Genomic DNA, 26,077 nt, shown 5'->3' with positions numbered 1-26,077 from the left:
TCGCCATCAGTTTAAGACAGGACAATAACCAGGCAAGTTTAGTATCCGTGATGTTTTTACATCAGTGGAAGGCTGATCACGGAAATCTTTTGTTTTAAACTTTAGGAGATTGCTTTTAAGCAATTATTAAAATAATTATTCACTGACGCAAATCAAGACCTCGTTGTTTGAACTGACAGACTGTAATTTCGTTGTTTGAATTGACCCTGAATTGTAAAACTTTCCAAGTAAACTTAAATCTGAGTTGAGATCTGTTTCAATCGTCCCCTTCCCCACACATTTTCTTCTGGATACCGTATAGAAGAACCCAACGGACCGTAATAAAGCTGTGCTTGTATTAAAATACTTAATTAAGTTTTGTTGTTGTTGCTGTTGCTATTGTCCAAACCAGGAGCCATACTCGGGGATCGACGGAGACCGTAAGTCTTGGGATCCGCGCGCACCTATGATATGGGATAATAGGGCCATTTATACGAGGAAAATAAGCCGCGGATTACACAAGCCGCGGCTTAAATAAGACGCGAACTTTTACCGTATAAATGTTCCATTTTAACCAGTTCACGTCTTACACAAGCCGTGCATAACATAGGCCGCGGTTTGTGTAAGACGACGGTTTTGAGCTAGGCCTAAATAAGCCGCGGCTTATATAAGACGCGAAACCACTCGTACAAATGGTATCGCGGCTTGTTTGCAGCTTACGTAAGACGCGGGAAAAGACGCCGTAAACTTGCCGTACACAAAGATAAGTGAATTTTATTCAAATGACGCGAACATTGTCAATAGCGTTTCTCGCTTTTTGATTGGCTACTTAAAAAAGTCCATGAAATCTCATTGGTTAAGAAGTTGACAGTCTGACAGCAGAAAGTTGAACTTGAAAGCTTGTATAAATTAAAATTTAAATCCGTCTGTACTCTTATTGATGATACAAATGAGCCAATCAGCGCGCGAGAAATAAGACGGTTATTGTAAAAAAATTAGATTGAATTACATCGATAACCATATTTGGAAGAAAGTTCAAGGTTTCGGAAAGAAAGATCGTTTTCATCTAGCTCTTGGTCATCGTGTCGGTAATTCTAAGGCTGATAATAAAAAAAAATTGATATCACGATATAAAACTAATTTCAAGATAATTTAACAATCAAATAGGGTATCATTTACAAAGTCTATATTATCAGTTTTTGGAGCCTTTTCCTCTCGTGACAGTACTATTATACTAAACATAAGGACTTTCGCAAACTCTTTTGTTAACTGATCTATTGTTTGTTTGTTTTTTTATTAAAGCTAATACTGACCACATTCAGACGTATATGTTAAAAAATAGGCGTTCCGTCCCTAATAAGCCCCTAACTCTTGAATAAGCGCCTTCCCTTGAACTAACAAAAGTAAATTAGCACTGGAGGTTTATATTGGCGACACCCTCAGAACGAATGCCAGCCAACATCCCAAGATGGCATTAACTTAGGCTCCGAAGGGAAGGAGGAAGCGTATTTGGGTATCCCATACTGGGGATACCCAAAACACTAGGGATTTGGGCACGGGGGTACCCAAAACGCGGGGATACCCAAATCACTGTGACACCGGCCATTTTGGTTTAGCACAGCAACATCAAGGGGTAATATGGTTTTTTTAACGCGTAGCGTCGCATAAAACTGTTTTGGATTTCTCCACAAGTTACTGTTTCCAGAGCCTCACAATGTTTTCTGTCTAGATGGAGTGTTGGAATGTCAGTTATCAGTTAAATTTTCGGCGATTTCTCAGCTATCAATGAACAGCTCAGCCCATCTCTCAGTTATCACGGTAACCTTTTTTCTCGGGGCCTGGGACCAAACGACAAGAATAGTATGAGGGAATCTGGACCGAGTTTGTTTGGCGGGGACTTCAATCATGGCGTCTACCAGTCAGATGTAGGAAGTGAAATGTTTATCCGCAGAGAAAAAAAAGAACTAGTCTCGGAAAATTCACCTCCACTGATGTAGGCAGCTTCGATATTCTTGTTCTAACTATGGTGAAAATTTTCTGCCTTTTGTCTGGACTAGACACCAACATTTTCAAAGAAGAATACTTGTGACATCTTGGGTAGTTGTGGTCGTCTGACAGACAACTCGTGCATAATGTCAGATGGTAGAAGAAAAATTAGTTACCCCAGAGGTTCGGCTGTTGCTTCAGAAATACGAAGATCATGGAGTTGGCGAAGAAGAGAAGGGCTGGTAAGTTGAATATGCATTTCTAAAGTGCAGTTGATATTTGAAAACTGTCTTATCTAATCGCTGGCCCCCTGCCTTCCAAGAAACATAAAAGCTCAGGCCTAAGAGATTTTCAGTGTCAAACGTTCTTCAGCACTTCAAAATTGTAGTTATACTTTCTGAGAAACTCAATAACACGGTCAAGTCGGTCTATGCAAAACTTTTTGCAGTGTGAAGGAGAAATAGACAATGAAAATCGTTCAGCGTAAAGTATATGCGGACTATTGTTTTCCCCTTAAGTGTATCTTACAAAATGAAGTATTGGAGAACTGCGGACACTGGTCTGCAGTTTACATTTTATGTTGCCCACATGAAAACTAGAGCTTGCTTGTGCATTAAGCTTGTTTCACTTCTTAATGTCATGCAGCTACTTAAGGTCGTTCCTCAGAAATAGAACCTGCACTGAGATTTTTGTCAAACTTTGCCTATTGACTGTTTATATTATAGGAACTTAAATTTGGAAATAAAATTGAGGGGTCTCCATGTTTGTTTAGGAGCAACAGCACCTTGTTTATACCATATAAATCCTTACAATAGCACCATGATTATAGTCTTGATTGCTTGCTAAATTCACGTTTCAGACGATTGTTTCTTGCTCAACACTGGGAATGGGCCCATAGTTATTTTACATAGAGAAATTTATTACTCAATTCAACACAACAGAAAAAAATGATAGGTCACCGTACTCGTTTTCAAGAAAATGACGATTTACCTCTATTGTGAGGTCCAGCCACAAAGAAAAAGCCATCAATTTTTCATGCACACGCGCTAATCATACGTGAAATTATGCGCAGTAGGGATGTGCAATGCAATACTGGGGAATGACCTTAAAAGGAAAAACAACTTTAATATTGTTGTGGTTTTAGATACAAATTTAGCTTTTATTTCAGTTGAGCCTGCAATAACACTTAACACACAATAACTATAATTACCCCGGCCTGTTGCCTTGTTGTATGTCAAGCTGCTGAGAATTGCAGTAACAGCTATTGTTTTATAGCTGGAATTTTGTACCCAATAGTGCATGTCCTAATTGGCTACTTTGAGGTCACGTGACATTTAAGAATAAAACTGTCACCATGCTCGTTTAAGAGAAAATGAGCATTTATTTCCCAGTCAAGCTTAATTTGAAGTGAATCTCTTGATGTCGTTATTTGATTTTGATTTTAATTTTTAATTAACATGTGTAGGGTGAGAGTGAAGGTGAAATTGACATGGACACACTGGAGGTTCTTTGTCAAGTTCAGGAAGTAAGTGCTGTCATTTTATTTTATATACATATCAGATCTGGTTTAAATTTCTATTGGTCATTGTCTCAGACTCATTAGGCATGATTTAACCATGATCATAAAATAAAAGAAAATAAAAATCAAACTGTTTTTTACAAGGCCAAAACTTTAATTTAAACTACAATATAACCCTTAGTTCTGTTGAAAGAACAGTCAAATCACAAAATAAGATCTGGACTTACTGGCGTACAAGAATAAAAACAATAATAGTCCAGAAAATTACATAGTATTATTGAGAGTCTGAATACAAAATGTTATGGACATGAATGCTTGAAAACTGGTTAAATTACACTACATATGTGTGTGATTTCATTTACCACTTCATATAGGTTGCAGAATTCATTCCTCTTGAAGTGCCCTAGTCAGCCTCTGCCAAACAAAAACAATAATAGTCCAGAATTTAATAACATAGTATCATTGAGAGTGTGAATAAAAAATGTCATGGATATGAATGCTTGGATGAGAAAGTGACCTACATCTAGCCTTTTCAGTTTTTTAAATTATTTTTTTTCGCCTTTCCTTTTTCTCCTTTTCTTATCTTTATGTTGCAGTGATTGACCTTCTACTGGGCTTGCTTCCAGTTCAATAACTTCTGAGAAAGTATAATCAAGATGGGCAATTTTTGCCATGCAATAGCTAAGTGTAGTTGCAGGAAATTCTGCTGAGAGTTTTTCACTCAAATTTCTGAGCATTTTTGTACATATAATTATTTCACGCTCCATTGAGCCGATCACTCTGATCTGGGTATAATTGGAAAGATCTTTTCCTCCTACAGAACTTCAGTACAGGTGATGCCAATTTTGGTCAAAGGTGATGATGTCAGAAGTAGAACAAGGGCCGACGCTCTTCATGGCCAGTTATGGGCGGTACGGGAGTCAATGGGTTAAGAACCAGTGAGATGTTATCCCTTGTTTAGGGAGAGGGAGAAGAAACAAAAAATGTACAGGGAAGCCAAGTATTTTGAACTCTCAAGAGAAAAGAAAAAATTGTTAGTTCGAGATTTCAATAATCACTGACAAAATAATTTTTAAGCAGTGTCATCCTAAATTGCTTGGAGTGGGTGTTGGGAATAGTGGCATATAAGCATTGATACAAAATAGTTACAATACGTTGTTGACAAACATAATATTGTTGTTTTCAAGAGATCAGATGGTGGATCACTTGGGCTCAGTTCCCAGGAGGCATTTAAAAGACTTTTTGATGCCATCCGTGAGGAGTTAACAGCTTTCACAGCAGCTAATAGTGTCACCTGGAGAAAGGATCTGTGGAGTGCGCTGAGTGTTAATCATTACTTGCCGATTAGCTTCATCAGTCTTGCATTTCTAATTTTTGAGTTCTTGGTGATGATTTTGTCATATGCCTTGGCTGGTACAACAAGGAAGTAAGTCTCTACACCCTAAGGTCCAGACTTTACCAGAATTTAATACGATCATAAGTTTGGTGACTAACTTTTGCAACTTGCAATTGTTGTTACAATTGGTGTTACAGGAGCCTTCTGCAACTGGCAGTTAAGAGACCCTGTAATTCCTCTTTTCCTTCATTATTGATGACAACATTGTTATTAAATGAAATCATAAATTGTTAGTTTTTATTGTTATTATACATGTAATGTAAATTATCTCAGCCCTGTGTTATTCCCTTGGTTTCTTATGACTTTGATAACTTCCCTCACCCATGAAAACCTCAAGGTCAATATTATTATAATATACAGTACTGGCAGAAGGGTATAATCCTGGGTTATATACTTCTGATACTGGTGTTTGTTCAGTAATATCTTTAATTTGATCAACAGTCAAGTCTTTTTGCAATCCCCCAGTATCACATTGCTCATGTGACACACACAAATATGTTTATGTCCAATTTACTTTAAAGTGACATATTGTAGGGAGATTGGCAAAATAGGATATTATTATGGGGTATGCATTTGGACTGTTGGTTATCTCTAAGGTGAAGCTAAATGGGAAACATTTCCTTGCAACTTGTTGAAAAAAAAAATCAGGAAAACCAAGAATGTGCTGTCATCTATCATTAGCAAACTCACAAAATTGCAAATCAAGTCAAACTGATTTCTAGTCCATTTACATCTCAGTTCAAAATCTACTCAGCCCCAATATTACTTCAGTTCTAATCTTGAAGTCATCTAAACTCAAAACTCATCTTTTTTTACTTTTTATTACTTTCTTAATTGCACATTTTTAATTATTAAGATTAGTACAGCTCATTTTGGCGAATTGTACAGCACCTAGAGCAGGCATGGATAGGCGCTATATAAATATTTATTTATTTATTATTATTATTATTATTATTATTATTATTATTATTATTATTATCATCTTATGTCACTTTAGCTGAGACAATAATTTCCATGGGTGGCTGTTAACTAATGGGTGCATTTTGTCTCCAGCTCCAGTCTGCCACTGATTGAAGGGATCATTGTGTTACTGTTGACAGTTGTCAATCTTACCTTGTGTGCTCGAGAGGAGAGACTGAGAAGAACAGAGATGGTCAGAAGTGCCCAGGATCTGTTGAGCAACTGTGATGGTGAGCAAAAATCTCTCTTGTTGAAGACTTCAATATTATTATTATTCCTTGCAGGTACCTCAACAGGTTCAATTTTGAAATGCATGCGAGGAACTTTAAGAACTTTGAAAATTTTATTTTAACACTGAACAGCTCGCCCACTGCAATCATAATCAAACAGTACTGTACATGTACTTGATGCTGTTTTCCAATAACCTGAACTTAGTTTAATAGCCTTCACTCCCACAAGTCTCCTAGCTGGTTGCTCTGTGGTGGAGCATCTGGACTAGTATCCAGAAGGTTTTAGGTTCGACTCCTAAATGGAGAATACAGAATTCTTTCTCCGAGGATGCCTGTGTCACTGACAGAAAAATCTTCTTCTCAATTGCTCTTTAATGATACAAAGATGGTAAATGTTCTAAATTTTGTTCAATAGTTGACTGAGTCCCAACAGGAGTTAAACACTTAACCTTCTGCACTGAGTGTTGTAATGTACTAAGGATTTTGGTGAGGATTATGCATATTACTAAAACTAGCCTGCAACTGTAGCCCAGGGCCAGGTTATTTGAAAGCTGGCTAATGCCAACCCAGGATTAAAAGTTAACCATAGTATTAATTTTTCCTGTCTAAAAATGTTCTTTCACTGCTTATGTCCTGTGTATTGAGATTATCCAAACTCAAAACTGAAGGACAAACAATTTAAACAGAAAACCTCATGGAAAAGTTACAAAACTGAAATCAAAATTCTTGCTAACCTGGGTTAGCTTAATTGGGCTTTGAACAACCCGTCCAAGAAGGTCTGTTGTATAGATAGGAGGGTTCATGTTATTGCTTGGTGAGCACTCAAGATCATGTACCAATTCCCAAAGGTCTTACCTTAACTTTAATACAAATGATGCAAAATATGTGTAAAAATGCAGACAAGCTGACACATTTTGTAATTAAAGCTGCTTTATGATCCATGCAGTTTACAGACTGTTAGACTGCTTCTGGTTCATACAAATACATTGTCCAATAATTGCATCTCATTAACTTTATTGATTGTTTGTACAGTTCATAAAAGCAGTTTTAGGTCCTTGATCTACAGATGATTGTTGACTTCCTTATCTGTAGCTTGTTGCAGCTGGATGCCATCAGATTACGTCGATCCCTGCACCCCTCCCTCACCGTCCATCTCGCTGGTGCACGCCTACAGAGATAGTGAACTGGTCAGTGTTCCATGCAATCTTCTTGTTCAGGGTGATGTTGTGATACTAGGACCTGGTCATCAGGCACCTGCACAAGTGCAACAGGTAAACACTGATCTTTCTAGCTTTGTCTGTAATAAGAAAACTTGAATTCCTGTGCAAGGTTCAGAAAGCCTGTACTGCAGTGCACATTGCTAGGTTTGTACAACTTGTTTTACAAGAGGACTACAAAGTACATAAAGTTGTATACTAGAACATTGTACACTGTGTAAATGTGCTAATGGTACATTGTAGCTGTGCCAAGGGCAATATTATTGCTTCAAGTCATGCTTTGTAATGTGATGATTTTGCCCATAACACGGTGTGTTATCTAAGACAAGTGTATGAAGGATTGTAATATTGCAACACTCCAGTTAGCATAGAACACTCCAATAGAACATTTAGTGAATAGCTAGAATTGTTGCTATTCCCCTTTAGGTTTTGGCTAGACAACACAAACCAGATTTGGCTTGGATTAGTTACTGTATATGCTTGCATTGTGATTTAAATTTGGCTCAGGTTAAAACTTTTAAAACCAACTGGTGTGACCTTTATATTCCTTTATTTCATTTCCATGTTTCTAATCTACATGTAAATCGAACCACGACATTCATGTATAGTAATTAAGTGTTACCAGCTGTTAATAATTACATATGATAAATTTCTTTAAATTCTTTTTCATATTAATTTGTTTCTTGTTAAGCTTGTATCTACTAATATTAAATTTCTTTGTTATATACTCGTAACTCAATAAGTTTGCTTTCATAATTATAACAAGCTTTCCTCAGAATTACCAAGCAAAGGATCTTTACATGTTCTTGAAGAGGGTCAGGTTTTTCATCCCATAACACAAACTACATCTGGTAAGTTTAATGATTCAGCTATGGAAGCTCAGTATCTTTGATGATAAGTACTCGATGGCTGCCTTACAGGAAAGCAGTAAGTGTTGATGTTTCTCAAGAAGTGTGAAGGGAAGCAAAACTCAATATCTCCTCAGGGTCTGTCATCTCGTCATACCTCTAAACTGATATAAAATATTCTTGTTAATGCAAAGTTCAATCACCATCCAAGGCAGGAAAAAAAATTGAAATCCACCCGTCCAGTGAGCCAGTACATTTCAGTTTTCAGTTGCTCCCACTAAAATGTTACTTGGCCAATAGGTGCGCAATGTTCATGCCTCATCAATTACATCATTTACTTGGTAATTGCTTTTGATTTTATTGGAAATTATCACTAACAAGACTACTGAGGCTAATTTCACTTGCCCACCGGACAACCAAACTTCCACTGTCACTTGCCCAAGAGCAAAATTTACTTGCCCCGGGCAATCAGACCTCTTCTTTTTCCTGCCCTGCCATCTTTCTGGTCAATGAGACATGCTCAGAAATTTGCTGAGGTCCAGATGCATGACCTGCTGACATGTTAGTCAAGGGTTCAAGCAGCTGTTGTGCAACTGAATTTAAGCTGTATGGGCCTTTTTTTAAAAATATATATATATATAAAAAAAGGTTTTTAACTATTCAATAGCTTTATCATTGAACTGCATGTAACTGTTGAAGTGTCAAAATTGTCAAGGCTACCTTTGCAAAATAATGTGTCTGCAAAGTAAAACACAACCTTATGAAATAATTGTTCATGTTTTTATGTTACTTCCCAGCTGAGAGTAGCAAAGGAACTGGCATACAATCATCCCAGCCTCACCCACGAGAGAAGTTCCTTGTTACAGAAACACCTTTTAAACTAAGTCTAAGGTACAATTAGTAACAAACCAGTAACATGTGACAACATTTAATGTACTAATGTATGATAAATGAGTTTTACACTACTGGATGAACTAGAAGAACTCTGAATTATCAGAATTACAGATTTGTAATGGCTGCAAAAAAAAGAACTTACAGGGATTTCATTAATGTCTGGGTTTATCACAACCCCTTCAATTTAATCTATGTATTGTTAATAAATTTATTAGTTCTGAGTTGAAGGCATGAGAAACATCCAATTGGCACTCACTAACCACACCTGATTTCTGTCAGTCCTTCCATCAACCTTATAAAATACCAGCTACAAGCCTGGGCAGAGTAAGTAGATAAACAATTATTGAAAAATACCTTATGTATATATTTTCCTGTTATATTAGCTAAAATCCAAATTGTTGCTAAATGAATGATGGTATTCCCTCTCTCCTTTTGTAATGTTGTTTTGGGTAACACAAGAATTGTATGCATTATGTATTGGTTTTCAGACCAAAACAACACCAATCTCATCATCTTTTAGTGATGAAATAATGAAAAAATTTTCAACACAGTTGAAATTCAGTCTCTAAAAAGAAGTCTACACACCCTCTTTCTTGAGGGTGTGTGGGCACACTTTTAATGTGTAGCACAGGTATATTGCAGTAGATGTAGTCAGAGTTGATTTCTTTAATCTTTTGACAGAAAAATTTTGGAAAACTCTTTGAAGAGGCCAATAAGCATTGTTGGAAATGAAATGCATTACATTACTAGCACTATTATAGACAAGAAACTACTCTTTGTAATTTTGGTAAGTTTCCTTGTATGTTTGTTTAGTTTTTGTTATACGATAATGTGGCAAAGCAGACAGACATCTTGTTGAATGCTCAGATCCTGCTCCTGTATTAAAATAATAACAAAAACGTCTTAGAATCAAGCTGTAATTGTTTTTGAGTTAACGACATGTTAATAATTTTTATTTTATTAAATAGTAATTTTTGTTGCTTTTTCATGTAACCATTACATGAACATGTTAGGTACTGGTAAAATATTAATTACTATTATTAATAATAAGGACTGTATGTATGAAAATGTTCTTTCACACTTTAGAAGTGAGGTACTTGCTTTGATTTATATTCACTTGGATTGCACAACTCCTAAAGGCCCAAAAATCACACCAAATGAACCACCCAAAACAGAAAAGAGTGCTAAGGAAGATAGAAGAGTAGAAAGAAAACAAAGTACTGACATTCCTTTGAATTTTTATGTCCTTGACTTAAGTATCTTGGAGTAAAAAATGCTTACACCAAAACGTTCTTTAACACAGTTTTCATAAATCCATACATATATTTGATAAATTTGATAGTTGGTCTACCTCATACATCCTTACTATTCTGTTTTATACTAACATTGTTTAATTGTATGTCTTTTTTAAGGTGTCTTCTTTTACAGTTAATATTCTGAGAACAATTTTCCTTAAAAATGACTCTGGCCATTGGAGTGAAATGATTCTTTTACTGCAGGTGAGTCTTAGCAAGTGAAATCGAGAGATTGTCTCCTCAGCATGGGTGGGTGGGTGGGTCATGGTTGTGGGTTGTGGGTCTTGTGTGAAGATAATGCAAGATTTTATCACATGTTCAAATGATCCAGATGACGAACAGTGCATTATTTTGTTCCTGTCAGCATGATATAAATCAAATGGTGAGGCTATTTTTTTGTCTGAATGAAAATAATCGGAAAAGTGTGACATCATTGTATCACTTGGATAGTCTGCATTTAATATGGTGAATACCTTTATTACTTCTTGGTTCACATTCCTTTACAGGGATATGCCGTGTTGCCACTTCTTCCAATTTCTTTTCCAATTGTCTGGATTTGTTTAAATCTTTATGGAACAGCAAGAATCAAAGTCTTATTCACTTTTTTAAAAGAAAAAGAAAAGGTAAAGGCAGCTTTCTGGAGATTTTGGCACCAAAATTCTTGATGATACATTGCTGTAAAATTTTAGAAGACTGAGTGCTTGAAGAAATAAAAATTGCTTGGCTTCCAAGAATTTATTGATTAGTCATTGATCAGCTTGATATACATGTAATTATAGAGGAATTACACAAGGGCACAAAAATATGGATTTTACCGGTATTTTTGAGATGTAGAAACACTATTTTATGAATGAGCACAGCAAGTGAGTAAAATATTGTTTTTTACACAATAAAATCAAATCCATATCTTCAAGCTACTGTGTAATTTTCTTTTTTATTATATAGAATGGCTTATTAGACTTTTTGTCATTTTTAGCTTACAATATAAAGCATGATGTCATAAGCATGTACTGGTACTCTCAGAACTGACATTTAAAGTTCTGCTGGATTGGATTTTCTTCAAATGAAAAAACTTTTAAATATAGTAATGTTTCTCAATTGCTTAAAATAAGAAGTAAACTTGACAGGCAAATACTCTGATGAAGGTAGCATGTCATCCACTCAATGGGTAAAGCCTTACAAGTAAAAATGGCAAATGCTAGTAAAATATTTAACTGTTTTTTTTTCTAATGTTAGCCAACAAATGAGATATCTCTGCAAGAAGTGTTCCATTGCTTTTGGAAAAATTTACTGGGAGATCCATCAAGTTTACCAAGAACAGCTAACCTTTTAGAAATCCTTGGAAGCGTTACCGTGAGTGTTTCCATTGTTTTTTCTCTAACTATAAATACTACAACTGTAATATAGTCAGACTACTACTATAATTTAGTCAGACCTTTTTAAGTCAACATTGCAACTTTATGTACTTTACTTTCGGAGTGTTGTTGAAAGTTTGCAAGTTCTCTTCTCAAACTCATAAAAATAGTTCATCAAGTTTAAATAAGTAATAATAACAAGGTTTATATTAAACTATAAAAGAAAGACTTGGAAAGGTGACTGATTTTGACCACTTTTCCAAACACCTGGTCCGGGATGTCCGAAAGGCGGATAACAATATCCACCAGATAAATCATTATCCAGTGGATAACGTGGTTTGTTTTGCTAACATTTACCCAATGGATAGCAATTTATCTGATAGATAACGTTATCCAGCCTTCTAACAACTGGGGCCAGGCGGTTTGTCAAAGATACTTCCCTGCATGTTCTATTTTCAACTCTCTTCTCGGTCACTGTTTGGAAATGTGGTCAAACATGATTTGAACTGTTGTAAACTCAAAGTGGCCAATCTTGTTCTACCTTATATTTCCTGACTTATGTAATCTATTAATTACATTTGGCCTCTGCAGAACCTTCCTTGAGTGGCCACCACCTTAATGAAATGACCATGCATGAAGCTTTTAGAGGTCAAATTTTCTCTTGCACAGACCAGTTACCACAGACTAGAAAAACTTGGTAGTCATGAGTGTCCCTTGTATTCAGCCCCACTGCCTATTGGATGCTTCAATGATTTAAATTCCATTGGAGAGAGATTTCATTGAAATAGTTCTTTTTAACTTAAGGTGTGGTGTTGTGTGGACAAAGAAGGGATACTCTCACTACCCAATCCCTGTGCAGAGAAGGTGTTCTTCCTAAAGAGTCGAAAGCAAAGATTAAAGGAAGAGTTAGCTGGTCAGGTGAAGGAGAGAAAAGAGAGTGTCTGCACTTGGACAAGCGAAACAAGCAGAGTGTCGTCAAGTCAGGATGGCCAAGAATCGATATCTGATGATGAGGATGATGATGATGATATTTCTGCATCTGTTGATGACTCAGAATCTGTTGGTAAGATTTATTATTCACCTGCTGGAAGCATCGTTACCAAAGACCAAGTAGTGCCTAAAAAGAAGCCTATAGCAAGGCTGTGGTCTAAAATTATGAGGAGCCCAAAGGTTCCTGAAATCCTGGTTGCCCAGCACTTAAGCTTATATGAAAAAAGTATTCTAAGTTTTCCAGTTGTCCAAAGGCAAAAGTTAGTCACCTGTGGCGGCCAGGTGTCCCTAGAGAACAGCCCTGCCTTTAGAGACTACAGACAAGAAATATTCAGTTCAGGTCCTATTTGCATACTGGATGTAAAAATGAATTGTGTTTAATTTTTTTCATTTTTCCCTTTTCTCTCCTGGATTTTAGAAGACAATTGGAATAACTGTTTTAAAGGTCACAGAGAAGTGTTAAATTTGTCCTCTGATCCTGAGGTGTGTTTAAAGTAGGCTAAGTAAATGGGCATCTCTTGATAATCAGTATCTTTAAATAAATATAGTTTCCCTGCCTGGGAGAGGTTCAACCCCAAAAAAATTGATGCTGACGATCTGACTGTTTCCCTAGTTGATATGCTGCATCCAGCCAAAAGATAAGCAGGTTTATGATATGGCTAGCTCTCCAAATCAAATCCTGCACTGAGACTAGCTACCTTAGTGGGGAAATAAGTGCTTAGGGTTAGGGTTAGGGTTATGCCGTGTAATACATCCTTTATCGACCAGGCTTATTTGGTGGCTGGACACTGGCCTTGTTCTTTTCTAGCGTGTTAATGGACTTAAACTATGTCTTGGTCCATCACCCAGTTATCTTGACCTTACACATGGCCATAACTAATCTATACACCTGTCTAGGACCTGCTACAAATACCTGTGAGGGGGTGACAGTGTTTTGGGAAGACTGGATAAATTGTTGATATTCATGTGAAAAATCACATGGATAATCAAACAGAGAGGATAACTGAAGTTTTCCTGAAAGAATTTTTGTTAAGTAAAAGTGAAAGGAGTTAAGCATAGCCACTCATACATTCATTTCTGTTGTTTGAGATATAGCTGTAGTTATATGAAGTGGTTTACTTAGTTTTGAAGTGTTGGAATATATATATATTTTTAAATGGTTTTTTATTTATATTTTCTGATTGCTTTTGTCATATTCATTGCCATAACAACTTAAGTTTCAAACAAAGGAGAATAAAAATTAAACACTTCAAATCAAAATCTGGTTTAAATTATAGCTTCTGCAACTTCTTTTGAATTGTAGAGTCAGTTTGGGCTGAGATTTGATGATGTGAGATGGCAGAGTCATATCAACTCACTCAAACCCCTGGTAAGTCCCTTGCATTATGTGGCAGTGTTGCTCACAAAACATAATATTTATGGCCAGCAAGCTTCATGCTTGGACCATAAATCAATAAAAAATTAAACATAGTTTATATGTATCTATAGTACTCTATGTAGTAATGATAACAACAGATGTAATATTACATTTAATATTATCATTACCACATACTGTAGATACATATCAACTATGTTTAATTTTTTATTGATTTATGGTCCAAGCATGAAGTTAGCTTACTGGTCGTAAATATTATTGATAGGAAAAAATGATGATCCATATCTCTCATTATGGATACAAGATGTTTATCATATCTCTCACCCTGGAAAGAGGAAAACATCAAGTGCACAGGAGGTGGCTTGGTGTATTGGTCATAAGTTGACCAGTACACCAAGCTATTTTCCCTATCAATAAACTGATAGGAAAAAACAAAATCCATGTCCTGGGGTGGATCTAAGGGTGGTTTGGGGGTTGGGTTGAACCCCTAAATTAAAAAAAGTGAGACATTACAATATGCCGGCTTACTGAAATCCCATTTCCATGAACCTCAATTTTACAAATTTGCCAGGGAAAGATGCCTCCAGAAAAAACCACCTTTGGCGGCCCATAATTATATCTCAAACCCCCTTCTATAAGATCTGGTATCTACCCCAGATATCTTACAGTATGGATTTAAGATGTTTATCATCTCTCTCACCCTTGAAAGACGAAAACAGCAAGTGCACAGGAAGCGGCTTGGTGTAATATAGAACATTGCACATGAAATTAACCAATCACAGCACACATACTGCCTGGAAGATTTAGTAATACATGGTATCATTTGCCAGTGTACTGTTTTTGGTTAAAGAAATATTTATCCTGAGCAAATATCAAGGAGAAACATTGATAATGATTACAACCTTTTTTCTTTCTTTCAGGGCCTAAATATCCTACTTAATTCATGTTGCAAATCTCCTGTGAGATGTCTACGGTTTGCTGACCACACTGGTCTTCTGTCCCTTTCATACAATTCAGTTCCTTTGCCTTCTTACAGAAGGTATTCTTTTGTTAAAATAATAATGATTATATATCTTTTGTTCAAATGTGGGGTATATTTATTGTTGGGGTATATATTTAGTTCTTAAATTGTGCTAACTGGGGAAAGTGTAAATCACTAAACAAAATAATGCAATTACAACTCCTAACTGTTGGAAGGCTTACCAGTTGGCTTTTTTACAAAACTTGGCTAAGAAGTTGAATTGTGGTTCTCCAAGATCAAATCTAGTTAAACAAGGACAGAGAATTTCATCTAGGGGCCTCCAGATTTCTAGTGCAATGTCCTACATTCATTTTCTTTGTTTCTTTACATGTATAATGCATAAAACAGGTGTTTTCTTTTGGTTTTGTTACCTTGTGACTTTCTAGATGCCTTTGTCTTCTTGGCAAAGAAATAGGGTTCATGGAACGTGCACTACAGCTCTTCAACAAACAAAAGTACATCTTTGCTGTGCAGTCACCTATTGTAAGTAGAGTCTTGTAGCTTGTTGTATAGCAGAAATGTTAGGAGGTAAAGGAAACGTTTGCTGTCCTGCCAAAGTGACCCACACAGCCAGAGCTTGTCTCAGTTTCCTCAACACTCAGTGACTAGCAGTATTGGACAGATGCTAATTTATTGCAGATATCCCCTTTCCCTAATGTTTTGTTAGGTCACCAAACAGTTTGCCAGTACGTACCCAATTACATTTCTGGGTGGGGAGGTGCCCTCATGGCGATAAGAGGAAAGTGTCAAGTCCAAAAATGCAACACATTGACCCTGTCCAACATGTAAATATGACTGACTTGATTCAAAGTGCAAGTGCCAAACAATAGGCCACTGCATCTCTCATAACTATACCAAAAAACGATTCAACAACAGCAACAACAACAACATCTTTTTTTCTCAATACAATAACAAACGTTAGGTTTTTGAATTAGCCTCCAGCCCACTTATGTCTTTTTGTAGGACAGGAGGGACAAAGAATGAATTTACAGTTCACATTTGATTGACTAATTTAAACGGGTATTGCTCTGACAGTAAATAATGTTTTATTGTTTTTGAAAAAGCAAATATGCTATGATCTTTGAAATGGGTTGTTGAGTTGTGGTTAGTTGTGTTTTGTTGTGCTAATTTGTTCTTAGTTGTGCATAATTGTGCTTAGTTGTGCTTAGTTGCCTTCAACTAATGTTTTCGAGAGTTGTTTTTGTCAATGATGTAGGAATAGTTATAGTCTGCTGGAAATTTCCTATAGCTTTGTAAGAATTATTGCTTTCTATTTTTCTCTTACAGAACTCCACTTTCAGAGTTCCCATTCACTCTCACTCATTCTTATCCATTTCAAGAGAAAGGCCAATACCAAACATGATCTGCCTTATTACCAAGGAGGAGCACTCTGGTAGGTTGCTGTGGTAATGAACGGATAAATATATAACTTATCATAAACTTTGTCTTTTAATTTCAAGTACAGAGACTATGATTAACAAGAATCTGGGGTCAGATGAACGATGCTCCCCTAAGCATTGTATCTTAACGGTAGCCTTTTGTATGCAAACATTACTTAGAGGGTCTAACATAGGCTTTTTCATCTCCTGCATCCCACCACTATTTTTGCCTCAATCATGCCATTGCACTCCAGTCTGAATGTTTATCGCAATCTTACCTTGTTAGAGTTTGCAGTTGTCCATGTGACGTCTGTAATGTGTGACTTTCTGTTTTCCTGCATCTCGCCATCAATTTTAAAACTGTTCCACACCCTGCCTGCCAAAATGAGCAAATCCTGCTCCCATGGAAGTATTTTCATCTCACATTCCGCCTCCCTTTTCGGCTTATCCCACGTCCCGCCAAACCTATGTTGGACCCCCTACTTACGAGATGTCTTAATAAAAAAATCACACAAGATGAGCTAAAGTTATCCTTTAAACATACAATATTGGCATGATGATTTTTCTATTTCCTGTAGGTTCTTTTCAACTCCTTACCCAGGGATCAGCAGATATCGTTCTTGATGCCTGTAGTGATTTCTGGGATGGATCCAGTCTCTGCCCTGTGACTGCATTTGAGAGGTGAATGTGCTTTATAACTTGACAGATCTGTAAGTTATTGCTAGCTCGGAGGAACCCAATAGGCAATATAAACATCTAATTGTGTTAATAGGGTGGTCATAAGGAAAGCAGGTTTTCACTGAATCTGAAAGTAATTACCAGTTGGCCTGCTGAAATTTCTGTTACTATCAGCATTATCAAGACATTCTTCTCTATAACTTTGACTACTGCCAAGGCTGTTCATATCTCAGTTACCAATAACATTCATTCTGAAGACTATTCTCACCTTAACTATAAAAGTTCAACAAAGTACCTTTTCTGGGTTAAAATCTCTCTTGCTCACTCATCCTCCTTACCCCCAGAGAGGCACTAAGTTACAACTCTTGTATACCATCCACAGTAAAACATGGAACCTAGTGTACAACATATTTAGAAAGTAAATAATAGTGTAAGATGACCCATCAATTCTCTTATGTGTATGAGTATTTATTATGATATTGTTTGGTTTGTCCTTGATTTCAGGAAGAAAGTCCTTGACTTCTATCAGAGAAACAGTATGTCAGCATATTGTGTTGCATTTGCTTATCGTCCAGTCAGTGAGGTAGGCAATTGATATCTGTATTCTAAGATGCTTATTGACTCTGCGAGACTGCTGAATATATGACGTCCAAGCAATTATGATGTCGATACAGAGAAACTTGGAGAATTAAAGTTTGAAACCATGTTCAATCACCTCATGCAGGGATTAGTATTTTATCATTGATAATAAGCTCTTCCCTGTCATTGATATGCTTGAACATTGTATAAAAGGTCTTAGCGCACAAGATATTGTAAATAGACCAATTTTAATGTATGAAAATTCAGCCTAACACAGACCTCAGCACAAGGCTTCGGGGAATAAACCCCACAAACTCTGTAGTTATTCCCCAGAGCCTCGTACTGGGGTCTATTGTTTTAGGCTGAAAAGACATTCGAGCAATAATTGCAAAAATTAAGTTACCGAAAAAACCTAATGGCATGGTAATATTTTGAATACAGTTAAGAAGAACTTATCAAGACTTTAGCTCTCAAGGTGATCCCGCAAGAGAAAATTGAACTTGAAGTTATCCCTATTTCAATTAAAACAGACATTTCATGTTGGTTAAAAACACAATACTGTAACACACACTCTAAGCATTCTTACAAGGTTTGACATTAACTTTCTCGAGAATGCTTGAGAATTTAATCACGGGGTCACTTAGATAAATGAACTAAAGTGAGTTGTTTCAAGTAGTATTCCAAAAGTTACCGTGCTATGAGTAGATTTTTAGTAAATAATATTTGCACTTATTGCTCGAACTTTGAGCAGAATCCATCTTAATATATTGAAATAGGTCTATTGTATGCGAACTTAAATAAGTGGCTGACATATAGTATAGTGGTTGGTACATCTACTCTAGGTGATAGGGGTGTTGTTACCTCTTTGGACATTTTGTTTAATGTTAAGCTCTCACAGTACATTAAGGTAATGAAATTTTTGGTTTATTAGCTTTGCTACCTTTCTGCTTGACAAAGTTTGTTTGGATGAAATGGTCGAACAGATCTGAACAGTGTCATTATTTGCTAACATCCCAGCAGTGGAATATTTAATTAGCACAATGCTAACTTGGCCTCAAATGTGACTGACTGTCATTATCATGATCTGTTTACATGCTTCCTGAGGGAAAACAAACATTTAAATCTGTTGTGTGGACAAGCATAGTCATAATCATTTTAAATCATTAATCATTTTGTGGTTTATTGATCTTGGTTGATTATTGGTTGAATTTATTAGTAAGAGTGGAACCTTAATGCTGGGATTTGTGGGATTTAATAAGCTTCCATAGACTTGGCATACATTACAGCACATGGAGTTGGATTGGCTGAAATGCAATGGTGTTGTAGTGATGTGATTGCGAAAGAATTAGTGCATCTATGTAGAGTGGGGTGAAATTTTAGCTTTTTGTATTTTTTGTATCCTGCTATGACCCCTTACAACTAATGCAAAAAAATTTAACTAGCTGCAACCTGTGCCTGATGTAAATTTACTTTGTAAATGGTCATTGACACAACTGTATAAAGTAAAAATGCCTTATTCAACTATTGAAAAGAGTTACCTTAATCGTCCTTGTTTTAGCAGATACCAGAAGAAAATAGTGAAGATGTGTATTTAGAGTTACCCTCTTCATCTCAGTGGATTGGTAGTGAGAGTGATGAAGTAGAAAGGTTTATGAACATTTTTGTGAATTTGATAGCTGTTTTCCAGGATTTTCCATTGCACACACTAGAATACCATAAGATTAATCCTTGAAGAAGTGGGGCTGAAATGGTTTTGACTTCAACTTGTTATCTTAGTAATTAAAGCAATTTGTGTAAGATCTTGTGAAGTTAGGGGTCAGGGACGGGGGGCTAGGGAGGAATATAGAACCTTAAATACTTTGTGGTTTAAAGGGAATCTCAACTGAAAAGCAGTTTAAGTTCCAAAGTATACTTCATGGTTATCTAACTGATCCTGGAGATTTAAGTTGATTTCTTTGTAAGTGGATGGAGAGAGAGCTCAATATAGAGTCTACAGAAGAAGATTTCTTTACATGTTCATCTGGAATATGAATTATCAATGAAGAATGATAACTACGAGCAAGTTATATTTCTAAACTAACACAATGCTTTATTTTAAAAGTCCAACCCCACAATGATATCATAATTTCCCATCCATCTTTGCAAAATTAAGCATGGGAATGATGGTCCAAGAGACATTTAAATCCTAAATAGCACAAGTTTTGCACCCAGTAATCAAAAAGGATTATCAACTTCAATTTACTTAAACCATTAACACAAACAACAACTTGTGATTTGATGAAACAAAACTTTAGCCAAGATTCCCTTTCACTATGTTGAACTTGAAAAGGATATTTATCAGTCAGTTTCACAAGATACTTGCAAAGAAAGATTCCTGAATTCTCCTGACAGAAGTCAAGCCTATGACCTTCTTCACGCTAATCAGATGCTCCATAACTGATGCTCCACCACAGCAAACTCAAACTTTATAAGAATTAATAAAAAAGTTGACAAACTGCTAGGAGTTACTAGCTATCAACTAAGAAGTATTGGAAATGCTGCTAGCTGCCACTAATACTATGGATGATGCCACATGGCTTTGAACAGAGTTTACTTTTACCAAATGAGCACCACACTTACATGTTTTCAAACAATATGCCTCTTTTCATTGCAGTGTCTCTGAAATTTCAGAAGAAGAAACAGACAACCTAGGCAGGGATGATGCTTTTGTAAGTAACATGCCTTCTGTTTTTTGTTACCAGTCTGTTGACCAGCATCAGCTTATAGACTTTCCTTGTTTTGGATATCTCAGTACATAGTATGGCATCCAAGCATGGAAGATATTTTATCTTATTTAAAACTGAATCATTAGATAATGCAATTTGAGAGTTTTCATTGGCATAGCCATCATGGGTTATGAGCCGTTATACCATGCTTCACAAATATGGTAAGCGTATGCATGACTTTTTTGGGCATTATAGTATTTATTTTGTTTTAGTGTTCTTTATTTTGGGGGCGTTTTTAATAAAACAATTATACCACTTGTGCTTGTTGGATATGAGATGATTATAGGCTGTCCATCATCTCATATCCAATGCGCCCTTTGGAATAATTGTTAAATATACCCATATGTTGCAAAATAATAATAATATTAATAATACTAATACTAATGCTTATGCTAATGCTAATGCTAATGTTAATACTTAACAATTAGACCCATAGCCAGCAAGGGCTATGGGTCAATAGCCCATGAGAGGAAGCTGAATGGGCTATAGACCTGTGGCCCTTGAGGGCGAAGGGTGTAATTGTTTTAGTATCACCCAACTAGTTGGACAGAAAAGGCAATAATAAAGTTAGCAAATGCAAGTTGAAGAAATATTTATTTGGGAATGAAACGAAAGAAAGCGTCACGCTCGATTGCGCCAAATTTCGCCACTCAAGGGCTATTACTAATAGTCCTCTAGTAGCGTAGCCAATCAAAATGCAGGATTTGCATTAGTCCACTAGTTGGGTGATACTAATAATACTTATACTTATACTTGTACTAACACTAACACTAACACTAACACTAATAATAATAATAATAATAATAATAATAATAATAATGATAATAATAATAACTTTATAAGGCCCATTAAATCTAGAAGCTCTACTGAATGGTCCCTATCACAGGCTTGTATTTCAGCTGCTGGAGAGCAGTGTAGGTGTCTGTCAGTAAGTCATATTGCTCATCTTACTAGCAATAGGAAGCTTTAGAGGAGGGTTGCAGTCATCTGTGTTGAAGCCAAATGATGATGAGTTGTTTTTACACATATATGTAGATGGACGGTATAAATGCATATTTAATTTAAGAGCTGTTCATGTTGTACAGGCACTGTGTTGACACTGACATTTTGTTTCAAGAAAGTTAATATAGTAAGGTAAAATATATTTTAAGGTGTATCTGACAGATTTAATATTTTGATCAGTATATAGTACTACTGGACATGTTTGATATGTTGTTTTAAACTTTAGAACGCCACCGATGAGCCTCTTAATACAGATGTGGAAGCAGCGTCACTATTAGACAAAGTGAACATAGCTGAAAATGTAGATGGCTATCAAAGGTACTTTTAGTATCAAAGTTTCCTTTCATAGTTTGTAACTAAAGCAGCTCAAACTGTAAACAGTGGTTAACTTAGTTTCTAGCTTCAGGGTCTTGAAAAAGTCCTCTTGAGCTTTCTTAATTTTTGACCCTGGAGTAGATGCAGGCAGATCCATACAACTCATTATGCAGCTGTATGAATCTTGCACTATTCATGCCAGGTTCCATTCTCCTGTACCATTTTTCCTTGGCTTCCCCTTATAAATATCTTTTCACATTCATAATTTCTTCTTTCCCCTTGAAATCTGAGTGTGCCAATTTATGCATGGAAACTGCACAGTAGTAGCCGCTCTGCCTCACCTTGCTCTGTCCCCTGCTAGCTGGCCTCTGCAGTCGATTCCATATGAAGCTGAAACTTCACTTGTATTGTCGTGTTATTTTAGCCTCAGTCTTCCTCTTAATATTTTAGATTTGATTTCATTGTTTTGTGTGTTTATTGACTGATAAGTTGTTCCTGTTTATTTAACTCAATGAAAGGTTTTGATTTTTCTAAACAGAATACTTGGGGGACAAATTTTCATTGGAGCAGTGACATTACAGTTTCAGGCTAAGAAGGTTTGTTAACAAGAGATTATTTCATTCTAAAAGGCCGTAAATTTCTAATTTTTGTAGTTCTCCAGGCTCTGTTATTTGCAATGATTAATACATAATTTCACTCCCAGTGTGATATCAGTCTATTAAGAACAAATGCTGATGCTTTTCCTATGGTACATTGATAATAGACTGAATGAGTCAGTGCTGCTCTATATGGTGTAGAATTTTAAGTTTACTTAGTAACTTAAGTGAAAGGTTTAGCAACTATTTTCAATGAAAGTCATTGATCATGAAATTCAAGCCAATAGCCAATGGAAGTAAAGTTTTTATTGGTGACATGAGTTAGTGAGGGAGGTAGTGGTCAGTTAGTCAGTCAGTCAGTCATTTTCTCTTTTAAAAAACCCCTTTAATACAGCCAACCCATAAACATGACCAGACTTTTGTGGCCCATTGGTAACTGGATTAATGAGGCTTCAAACTTTATGATCTGATTTTTTTGTTCGCTATTTTGGCTCAACTGCAGATTTTAATGCTGCTTGACTTCCTACATGGCATTTGTAGGGTTTCCTCCAAAGTTGATGTTTCTGTGTGCATAAAATCCCTGTGTACCCCTTGCTGTTACTGTTTGTGCTGTTACTGTTACTTTAAAAGTGGTTTGATCCATCTTTGGAACATTTTAATTGTTTCAGGATATACTTCCTCTCATTGAAGACCTAAACAATGCTGGGATCCGGTTTGTGTATTTCTCAGCTGAAAATGAAGTGAGAAGTAGGGTGAGACGTTTTTCATCACTTGTTGAACTTGTTCAATTAAATTGTAATGTCTGTGTTGAAGCCCTGTCGTCACCAAAATGCAAAATTGAGATTCTGGGAAAAGCATGGTACGTTCATAGGGATCAAACGTTTAATTTTATGTGACTAAATATTGAGTTTTGACAACTGGTGAAATTGTTAGAGATATATCCATTGTTGCTTGTTACAGCCAACAGATCTGGGTTATGAGAAGAAAATTATCAAAAAACAACAAGAGCATTGAAGAGGTGTCATGTACAGCTCTCTGTCTCCTTTACTCTAGTAGACCACAGTCCCTCAATGATATTTTTTACAATAACTGTCTAATTTCTTGCGTGCTGATTGGCTCATTTTTATCATCAATAAGAGTACAGACGAATAATATTTTAATTTATGCAAGCTTTCAAGTTCAACTTTCAACTCTCGAACTGTCAACTTTTTAACCAATGAGATTTTATGCACTTTCAAAAAGCGTGAAAAGCTATTGACAATGTTCGCATAATTTTGAATAAAATTCAGTTATCTTTGTTTACAGCAAGTTTACAGCGTCTTTTCCCCTCATTTATTTCTGGCATTTGACCATTTTGGGGTCTTGTTATTATAAAAACAAATTGACGTCAGTTTTTTATACGAATAATTGATGAATAATTGATGATAAATTTTGTCATAACATTGTCAAAGTTTACTGTGGAACCACTCGCCTGCAGCTCATGGTTCAACAGCCACTTTGACAATGTTATGATACAATTTATCATCAATAAGAGGACAGACGCATAAAAAAACTGACGTCAATTTGTTAAATTGCTCACTGATCCTAGATTGTGTTCACCACATTGTGACCCTAATTGGCTCGGTTCTTGTTCATTTCACCAGTAAATGAAGGAGAAAGAAGCAAACACCTTAAAATTCCAATAGTACCTCTTCCTCCACTTCTTGAAAATAAACCCCTTGCACAAGCCTTTTGGATGAAAATAAGTCCAGGGCTTTTTATCAGAATTTTACAGTAGAGTAACATCGGCATTTTTTTGTCACTATTATAAAAATATTTGGATTCAAACTGATAACAAGAACAGCAGCCCGTTAATGCTCAAACTGCATGTGTTGGTTTTTATATACTCAAAATATAGGAGGATAAAATATAAATCTAATGGAATGTTTGGTTCCATTAGGTATTTGCTGAAAGAATGGGGCTCGAGACAGGGTGGAACTGTCACATCTCTCTAAGAGAGGGCAGTCATCTATTAGAGGATCGTGGCAGTAGTGCAACAGTATCAGAGAGAAATACAGAGAGTCTTTATGACATTCAGGATGATGTAAACGTCATTGGACAGGATGGAGATGAAAAACATGTGAGCTGGTGGGGAGTTCAGGGTGATTCAGTTGAAAAAGGTAATGTAAGCTTCTTTGGGTGAGGGGTTATAGTTAAAGGGTTGCTTTGTTTCTAATGATGGATTAAAGACATGATTGAAGTTGGAAACTGAATTGCTCCTTGTATATTTTGGTCCTAAGCATGAAAAGTGCGAAGTAACTGAGTAAATTAACCCATTAATCAACAAAGGGCTTTGCTCTGGGAGTGAAGGGGGTATCATGATCTAAAAACTTGTAAGTGGCTTACTTACAACCATAGGCAAAGGAGTTAAAATCCATGCTAAAGCCAACAAAACAGAAGCAGAAACCTAACACAAAGCTCGGTCAATGTTGTATACAAATGTCTTATTAGGTGCTGTCCCCTATTTTAATGTTGGACCCTTATCTGTGAAGATGTTTGGGAAACATTTGACGGCTCAACTTTAGGATGAGGAAGGGGAAAGAAAAGAAGAAATTTGCTAACTGTGCAAACACTTTTGGGCTGGAGTGGGTTAATAGATGGACACTCTTTTGTTATGTACAGTTCTTTGTATTTTGCACTTTCTGTGTTAAAAGGCCATAATCTACTCTGCCAATGTTTTTCCTTTGTATGTTCATAATTTCCTATCTTGATCTTTCCAGACCAAGAAAAATAACACAAACATATCCACAAGACACTAGGAACTATTTGTCATGCATAACAAAATATGCAATGTATTTGGACCGCAAGTCCACGACAATGGAAGAAAATTGTTAAATTGCATTAATTAAATTTGGTAGAAATCTGAACAGTAAGGATTAACCTTATCCTCAATTGTAGCCTTAAATTCTTCCAGAGCCTCTAATTTTCACTTGTGCTCCATGCAAAGAATGAAGGTTTCCCAGTTGTCATGAAAAGATAATTCACAATAAAAGGGTCTTAGTCTTATAAAAAGATATTTGAACCTTCATTTTCCAACTTTCATTGGCTGATTTGGGAGTTCCATCTTGTTATAGTGCTTGGTTAACGGACACAAGTATGGATGCCCCATGTTGGAGAAGATAAAGAAGAACTAAGAAGGGTTTAGGTTAAGTGTATTTTCTATCATTTAATGAGCTGATTTTTTCAACTGCATGTTTATTATCCTTTCATGCTTGTTTCCAGTTTCTAATAAAGCTGAAACAGCTGAAGTGGATCCCTTACTAGAAAGTCAAAGTGATGGCGGCACTCTGATGGGTAGCAGTCAGATATCAGCACCTGAGGATTATTGGTTCTTTGCAAACAGGGTAATAGTGTGGTGTGGGATAAGTAAAGACAACAGACTTGTGGCCTGGCAGACCTGCATAGTTTGGTTTGCAGTGTGTTGGTTTGGAAAGTTACACATCTAGAACATCTGCAAGTAGTAGGTCAGCTTGTCTGCAAGTTTGTAGTCTGCACTGAACTCCATTGAACTCCACTAGTATCACAAAAGAGAATTTTCTATGCTGTTTAAACCTGGGCCCAGTTGTTCAAAGGATGGATAAAGCTATCCACAAAAGAAATCACTCTCTAGTGGTTAGCACATTGTACTAAACGTCTTACCAAAACTTATCCACTGGAGA

At 36.2% G+C, this 26,077-nt stretch overlaps 1 protein-coding gene across 2 annotated transcripts in view; it reads left to right on the top strand.

The window, feature by feature from the left end:
* The first annotated feature begins 1,367 nt into the window (after positions 1–1,367).
* The window catches only part of LOC145491345 (transmembrane protein 94-like), a 32,521-nt gene continuing 7,811 nt past the window's right edge, over positions 1,368–26,077 (top strand). Inside the window, exons 1-26 of one of the 2 annotated variants that reach the window (XM_081470518.1) lie at positions 1,368–2,207; positions 3,431–3,490; positions 4,672–4,910; positions 5,934–6,070; positions 7,163–7,341; positions 8,054–8,138; positions 8,933–9,026; positions 9,711–9,816; positions 10,442–10,528; positions 10,831–10,947; positions 11,561–11,677; positions 12,484–12,742; positions 13,088–13,152; positions 13,973–14,038; positions 14,965–15,083; positions 15,452–15,548; positions 16,353–16,458; positions 17,023–17,125; positions 17,627–17,705; positions 19,263–19,348; positions 20,355–20,409; positions 21,695–21,786; positions 22,322–22,379; positions 23,048–23,131; positions 24,319–24,538; positions 25,641–25,762. In XM_081470518.1, the coding sequence (XP_081326644.1) occupies positions 2,112–2,207; positions 3,431–3,490; positions 4,672–4,910; positions 5,934–6,070; positions 7,163–7,341; positions 8,054–8,138; positions 8,933–9,026; positions 9,711–9,816; positions 10,442–10,528; positions 10,831–10,947; positions 11,561–11,677; positions 12,484–12,742; positions 13,088–13,152; positions 13,973–14,038; positions 14,965–15,083; positions 15,452–15,548; positions 16,353–16,458; positions 17,023–17,125; positions 17,627–17,705; positions 19,263–19,348; positions 20,355–20,409; positions 21,695–21,786; positions 22,322–22,379; positions 23,048–23,131; positions 24,319–24,538; positions 25,641–25,762 (2,928 nt within the window). In that variant the 5' untranslated portion in view covers positions 1,368–2,111. Of the gene's footprint in view, positions 2,208–3,430; positions 3,491–4,671; positions 4,911–5,933; positions 6,071–7,162; positions 7,342–8,053; positions 8,139–8,932; positions 9,027–9,710; positions 9,817–10,441; positions 10,529–10,830; positions 10,948–11,560; positions 11,678–12,483; positions 12,743–13,087; positions 13,153–13,972; positions 14,039–14,964; positions 15,084–15,451; positions 15,549–16,352; positions 16,459–17,022; positions 17,126–17,626; positions 17,706–19,259; positions 19,349–20,354; positions 20,410–21,694; positions 21,787–22,321; positions 22,380–23,047; positions 23,132–24,318; positions 24,539–25,640; positions 25,763–26,077 lie in introns of both variants that reach the window. The other variant, XM_081470517.1, reaches the window with a different exon arrangement.

The sequence above is a fragment of the Orbicella franksi genome, chromosome 6, assembly GCF_964199315.1.
Source record: "Orbicella franksi chromosome 6, jaOrbFran1.1, whole genome shotgun sequence".
Lineage (NCBI taxonomy): Eukaryota > Metazoa > Cnidaria > Anthozoa > Scleractinia > Merulinidae > Orbicella > Orbicella franksi.
Note: the sequence above shows the minus strand (reverse complement) of the source record. Positions and strands in the feature narration are given on the sequence as shown.